This window comes from Cannabis sativa, chromosome 8 (assembly GCF_029168945.1).
Source record: "Cannabis sativa cultivar Pink pepper isolate KNU-18-1 chromosome 8, ASM2916894v1, whole genome shotgun sequence".
NCBI classification, from domain to species: Eukaryota; Viridiplantae; Streptophyta; class Magnoliopsida; order Rosales; family Cannabaceae; genus Cannabis; species Cannabis sativa.
Window position 1 is genome coordinate 18,879,654 of NC_083608.1, and position 7,590 is coordinate 18,887,243.

The window sequence follows — 7,590 nt, forward strand, 5'->3', positions numbered from 1 at the left end:
TTATCTCAATTAGACCGAATTCCATTGACTTTGCCTGGAAAACACAAACAGTTCGGGGGTGTGAAACGGAAGCGTTCTAGTGAAGAGCTCAATTGGTCTAAAAAAAGTATTTTTTTTGAGCTTGAGTACTGGAAGTCAAAGTCCTTACGACATAATCTTGATGTAATGCACATTGAGAAAAATGTGTGTGATAGCTTAGTAGGTACTCTTCTAAGTATCGACGGGAAGTCAAAGGATACCGACAAGGCGAGAATGGATTTGCAAGACTTGCAAATACGACGAGAGTTGTGGTTGTATGAAGACCGGAACGGGAAGTGGAAGAAGCCTCCAGCTAGTTACACACTTAGTGTTCAAGAACGGATTGAATTTGCAGACTTCATAAAGTTCGTACGATTTCTGACGGTTTTGCAGCAAACTTAGACAAAAATGTCAACTTGGATACGGGCAAGATTTCCGGGCTCAAATCACATGATTGTCATGTGTTGTTACAACGTTTACTACCGGCAGGTATCCGTAAGTTCTTGAAAAAAGAAATCCGGGACACAATCATTGAGCTGTGTGTGTATTTTAAACAATTATGCTCAAGAACACTTCATGTTTCGGATTTAGAAAAAATGCAAACAAATATTTTAACTATTTTGTGCAAGTTAGAAACAATTTTTCCACCGGCCTTCTTCGACATAATGGTTCACGTAGTTATGCATCTCCCTAAAGAAGCTATACTAGGTGGACCAGTGCAGTACAGGTGGATGTATCCCATTGAGCGCTCAATGTCTGTGTACAAGCAATATGTCAGGAATCGTGCCCGTCCGGAAGGCTCTATTGCTGAATCTTTTGTGGTTAATGAGGCATTAACCTTTTGCTCAATGTACTTTCGGGAAGTGGAAACTCGATTCAACCGTCCTGACCGGAACAATGACATTGTCCAAAACATGCCAACTCGACAATTTTCTGTATTCAAGCATGTTGGTCGACCCCTCGATATGAGGACAGTCGACACCTTACCCATGCAAAGCAAGCGTAAGGCGGAGTGGTACATTTTGAACAATTGCACAGAGGTTGAACCGTATATCAAGTAAGTATAAATTCCATAAACACAAACACACAATAGTCGACTTCATCTAAAAAATTCTTAACTTACTAATAAGTGGATTACATTATATAGTGAGCACAAGGAGTTGCTTCAAGCAAGGGGTGTAGGCAATATTGAGACAGTGCAAGAGACTGAGTTCCCTGAATGGTTCAAAACTCAAGTAAGCCTTGTTGCCTCTCAATACTGTTAATCTTGTTCTCAATAACTGTTCAACTTTTCTTAACTTAATATTTTCCCTGATATGTAGATTAATGAACTACGGTTGACCAACCAGGGTGCAGTGTCAGATGAGTTGTATGCTATCGCTAACCCAGCGAATACAGCAATTTATTTTTATCCAGGGTGCATAGTGAACGGTATTAAATTTTTGGTCAAGGAAAGGGATGATAACCGCAAAACACAGAATAGCGGTGTCATGGTCCCCGGTGAAGATGGCCAAAATTTTTACGGCACACTTGAAAAAATTATGGAGTTCACTTATTTGAAAGATTGCAGTGTTCTCTTATTTTTTTGTAAGTGGTTTGACACTAACGGGAGTAGAATGGATAGTGACGGTGTTATTACTAGCATCTGCGTCAACCGACAGTGGTACCAAAATGAACCGTTCATACTTGCATCTCAAGCAAAATTGATCTACTACATTCCTGATTTAAAGAACGGTAAAGACTGGCTGATTGTAAATGAGTACATACCGCGCAATGTTTGGACACGGATGGGGAGACACCCTTTGTACAGGAAAACAATTCAGCTGAAACCGAGTTCGTTGTTCAACTTCCACAGTTGGATGATGTTGACTATGTTCGCCATGATGTCGACCCAACTGAAGTTGCAAACATCCATCGTGTGAATTCACAGCCTCAACAATTAGATGATTTCATTGTCGATGATGACAACGAGGGTCTAAATACCGAAGAAGACAACTCCTTAGAATTAGAGAGTGACAGTGATGATAATGCTGTATATGTAACTGATGATGAGGATGATGAATTGTAATTGACATAGTGTTTTAAATAAAATAAAAATTACAACCCTTCTTCTTTAATATGTTTGCAATATGTTAGTTTATTTTAAATAAACAATATGTGTTGTATATGTAGTATGTCTACACCGGTGGCGACGGTTCGAAAAAGAAAGGCGTCGTAGGTAAATACAAGGGCAAGAATGTTGAGGAGGAGCTCTCCAAAACACAATCTGCCAAGTTACCGATTGAGGTGCACGCAGAGACTGGCACCCCCGTAGGCAAAAACGGTAAAAAATTCAACAATATGGCCAAATGGATGACTCGGATGTCTATCCCCATTAATAAATTCAAATGGGAAGATGTTAGTAGAGCTGACATCAACGCACTCTGGGATAGACTTGAGGTATGCCTTACTAATTTTTTTAATTTCTAAATTACTATACTCTTATTAAATTGTAATTAATGTATTAATGTGTAACTTTTTGCAGACCAAGTTTATCCTCCCACGAGATAACCCTACATTCGTAGACTACGGTGAGTACGAGATGTCAAAGGATTTACGTGACTGGAGGCATCGCAAGAAGAAGTGGATACAAAACATTGAGGAGCTTGGACAGGAGAGGCCGACATGTCACCTCCTGAGGGAGTAACTCAAGAGGTGTGGAGTGACTGCATCGCTTATTGGAGCACAGACAAACAAAAGGTACATTTTTTAAAATTTGAAATTTTGGTAATGTTTAATTTATATAGTCAATAATAAATAATTAATTGTTAGAAAAATTATTAATTTCAGGCGAGAGCAGCGAAAAATAAAGAAAGTCGGGGTAAGATGAAATTTCTAGGAGGTTTGGGGGCTCCAAGCCCATTGTTTCACATGTTGTCGAAGGGGTAAGTTTATATTTAACTATCATTCATTTAACTTTTTCTAGTAAAATAACAGTACTAATATATTTTCTCTTGAAAATAGGCTAACCCCGACACAGGAGAACTGCCAACTGCGGTGGAAACTTTTCAAAAGTTTCACCATAAAGGCAACGATTGGCGCAACGAGTTCGCGCAACAAGCTTACGTAAGTTTACGTTTTAATTCAATTTTTATTTATTTCTTTCAATTTATTTTGTGTTAAAATTAACCATTTAACTTACTTGTTTAATTGTTTTAGGAGCAAATGGTTGAAATAGCGGCAACTCAACCAGCGCCCACTGCAGATGAGCCCGAAGAGCCTGCTGTCGATCCTACACGCACCCCCGAGACTTACCCGTTATGACGCAAGTACTCGGGGAACGATCTCGGCATCTTAGAGGCTTTGGCCATCTCCCTGCATCGAAGGGAGTTGGGGCCAAAAGAGCACTGCCACGCATCCTTTCACCCCAACCGATCCGTTACAATGGAACAAAGACGAGGCTTTACGTAAAAAAGTGGAGGAAGCGGAGCGGACAACTCAACATACGAGGCGAAGATGAGACACAACAACTCTACCTCGACGATTCCAAGATCGGTTTGAGTATCTTTCTCGAGGTGTGCGGGTTTCAACTTGCCTCCCATGGGTCTTCCACCATTGCCCACTCACAGTGCCGGATCATCTACGTCGCTGGTCTTTGGATCGTCATCGCGGCCTCCCGAGACTCGAGAGAAACAACGATGACGACATTACCCGCCTATAACCGTACTTTTTTTATTATCTAGTTCGAACATTTAACATTTTGTTTATATACTGATTTTAGTAGTAATTAATGTTGGTTTATCTTGTAATGTAAATTATGTTGGTTTATTTTGTTAATATAATATTATAATTATTTAAATATTTAATTAATTATATTTAATTAATTAATATTAAAATTAATTAAATATAATTAATTAAATTTTTTAAAAATAAAAATTAATACTTTTGCCAGCGCATTACTGCGCCGGTAAAAAGTGGCCAAAACTATTGGCGCGAACCGTTAGATTGGCGCCAATAGTTTTGCCGGCGCATGTATTGCGTCGGTAAAACTATTGGCGCCAATCTGACTGTTGGCGCCAATTGTTTTGCCGGCGCACTATTGCGCCGGCAAAACCTAATCATAGCGAGGTTCAAGGCGGATAAGGGCATTTTTTAACACGGCGCTTATTTTTTGCGGCGTTATTCCTCGCCGTAAAAGGACGTTTTACCGGCGCAGTTAATATACGCGCCGGTAAAAAGTCCTTTACCGACCAAGCTTCCCAGATAAGCTTTGCCGGCGCACAACTGCGCCGCAAAGCTTTGCCGCGCAAGCTGTACTTTAGCGGCGCAACAATGCGCCGGTAAAAGCTGATTTTCTTGTAGTGTTTGTTGTTTTTTTTTAGTGCTTAAAAAGTATACGGTGAACCATTTCAATGCTTAAAGGATATTTGATGGGGTGTTTGGGTTGTTAAATTTGAGATTCTTACAAAATGACGAATTGTGGAAGAAAAATATAGGGTAGCCACTACATCTCAAGATATGAGCTAAGGTTATTATATTCTACTTTGTTCTCCAGGTTTTTTTTTTTGTTTTTTATTTCTTAGGTAATAAGGAGTGGTTCTAGCATTTATTTCTTGATTGGTGATTGAGTTTAATACACGTTAACTTAGTTGGTAAATGAAATTTCAATCTTTTGTGTCCTTTTATTCAGTTTGTGTATTCTATTCAACTTTGTCTCATTAAGGTGCATGTTTTAAGCAGACATGATCAAGGTACTATTTCTTACTTAAACATTTCATATTAGTGTGAGATGTATTATAATTTATTAATTGTAATTATTGACTGATTTGTTTTATTTGTTTTATAATAGTGGCATACATGTAAAGACTATAAAGATAGTTTCTCCTTCTGTTATTCTCGTGTAAGTATATTATAAAGAAACTTTTTTCATATCCTTATTTTTGTCCAACATTAACTACTGAAACACTAAAAAAGCATTTTGTGGAAGATTCATCATTGAATTATTCCTTGACACTTGATGGTGCAGTTCTTATATGTTTCACTTTAGGTAATCATCTGTCTTAGGAATTTATCCAATTATATCCATTCAACATTGTCTAAGAAATTTGCCTAGAAAGAGAATCTTATCATATCCATGATAGGAGCATAAACTATATTTATAGTCTCAGCTTCTAATTTAGTTGCAGAATGGTGGCAGCAGAAATTTGTGTGGCATGAATTGAACATATTCAAAGATGGAATCAGAAACTTGTATGGCATGAATTGAACATATTCAAAGATGGAATACGTGGTTAGGAAGATACTTTGAAGCTAGAGACAAAGGTAGAATCTTTAAAGGTTGTCTCATATTCTTTTGAATTTTACTCTAAGCTATGGACAATTAGCTGACAATCCATTTATTGTGGATTCAGAAATGGGATTGTGGAATGTTACCATTTTATTAGCCGATTCATAAAAAATTAAAAACTTTCTTTAAATATTTTCTTTTAAGAATACTTCCCAAAATCTTTATTTAATGATTCTTTCCCCTTTTTTTTTTTCTTGAAAATAAAGCGATTGATATATATTAAAATTAGACCTCTCGGTCATTACATAGGATAGTATCAGGTATTGAGAAGGGCTCCACAAAACCTGAGATATTCTGGGCAAACACCCAATTAGCCACATTATGGGCAGCAAAATTACAACGACGAGAAACAAACGTAAAATTACAAGATAAAAAGTTTTTAGAGAGTTGATTACATAAATAAACATAATTATTAATATTCCAAATAGATTGAAGACCTTTCAGTGCTTTGATAACCAATTCAGAATCACTCTCCACCAAAATATAGTTGTGGTTCTTGAGTCCAGCCGAGTCCAAAGCGAGGTGACATGCCGCCGCCTCACCAATCAGGGGATCTCTAAAGTTGAGCTTGGTAACAGCAGTCCACAGAACAGTACCAAAGTGATCTCTAGCCAGAGCCGCAATGCACATTGAATCTCCACCAACCTTAGCATCAGAGTTGATTCTTCCCCTTAATTATCTGTATGTTTCCTTTTAATTTTAAAAAGTTTTACTTTGTCCTCTTTAAATTATTAAAACTTGATATATTTTATTTTAAAAACGTATCAACACAACCAATTATTAAGCTTTCAATTATAAATATTAATTATTATTGCTTATGTTATATTTTACTAATATTTAGTTGAAATTTTATTTCTTAAAACTTTACTCAATATATTACTTAAATTTTCATTTCTCAACTTTCTATAATTATCACTTTATTGAACAAAATTTACTGTGATTTTTTCATTTTTACACTTTAAAATAATTTTTTTTGCATTTTTACGGAATTCTACATAGAAACCTATATTGCAACTAGCGCTGTAACCTAAATTACAACAAAAAATCGTACAGAAACCCTTATTGCAACTAGCGCTGCAACCACTTAAGAAACCCAAAGCGTAAATAGGGTAATTCTCCATATTTATTTTAAAATTACAAATCTCATTTTAAAAAATAAATAAAAATAAAATTCATAAGTGACTTGGCACGTAACTTTATCTAGAGGCTAGAGTATATGGTGTAATTCTCCAAAATTCTTTTATATAACTTCTTAACAATAATTTATGGATAATGCTGAAATTACTTTTATAAATAAATTGATATATAATTTTAACTTTAAATGTTTTGATAATTTAGATTGTAAAATTATAGTATTTAATATTATATTGAATTGCACGTATACTTAGTTATATTTTAGTTTTTTTTTTAAATATTATAATTTATAATTATTATAATATATAATATTATCGATAATTTTAGTGCATTTTTTAAAATTTTTAAGTAAACAAACAATCTCATTTTAAAAAAAAAAATTAATATATAATATAAAATAAAAAGAAAAACAGTTTGTAAAATTTCAAAAATAAACTCTCAATTTTAATTTATAATTTAAGATAATTATATATTATCTTAGTGTGCTTATGCAGTGGAACTCCACAGCATTGTTATCGATGGGGCTGCGGCGGCTGGCAATCTGCGTGTTGTACAACAAATGTGTCCGTTTATCCTTTGCCAATGAGTACCAAATGGCGTGGTGCTAGGATAGCTGGTAGGAAAATGAGTCAAGGTGCTTTCAAGAAGGTTTTGGTCCTAGACAACAAATTAGCGGAATAGCTGCTGATATGATGGCTGTGAATGAGTCAAATGCTCACACATTTCTAAGTAGGCCCTATTGATAATTTTTTTTTTCATTTTCATACAAAATATTTACAGAGTACTCCAAGTAATTATTCAGAATATATTAATACTCTGAGGTGGTTTTGAGATAAAATTGGAGAATGGGTTTGTTGGATTAAATAAAATATTGCATCCGGTATTTCCTTTTAATTGTCAAAATTATAAATTACATTATTTAGATATACATAGGAAAATTTGATTTTTTATACTTACATATACTTAATATTTTATCTCTAAACTAATACATATCACTATTGAAAATATATAACCACTTTATCTAAAATTCAAAAATATCCCTCTCAAATTTCCCATACTCTTTTTTAGTGCAAAAACATAAAAAAAAAATAAAAAAATAGGTAGTCCGATGG

At 35.0% G+C, this 7,590-nt stretch overlaps 1 protein-coding gene and 1 long non-coding RNA gene across 2 annotated transcripts; both read left to right on the forward strand.

Annotated features, from left to right (window-relative positions):
• Positions 1-990: 990 nt before the first annotated feature.
• On the forward strand, positions 991-2,195 carry LOC133030192 (uncharacterized). The gene is made up of 3 exons (XM_061102508.1): positions 991-1,075; positions 1,166-1,253; positions 1,341-2,195. Exons 1-3 carry the CDS (start codon positions 1,008-1,010, stop codon positions 1,938-1,940), a joined length of 756 nt encoding a protein of 251 aa, XP_060958491.1. The 5' UTR covers positions 991-1,007; the 3' UTR covers positions 1,941-2,195.
• A 709-nt stretch (positions 2,196-2,904) lies between these two features.
• LOC115699868 (uncharacterized) lies at positions 2,905-3,295 on the forward strand. The gene is made up of 3 exons (XR_009683943.1): positions 2,905-2,942; positions 3,022-3,123; positions 3,217-3,295. It is a non-coding gene; the product is annotated as an uncharacterized LOC115699868 (long non-coding RNA).
• Positions 3,296-7,590: the final 4,295 nt, after the last annotated feature.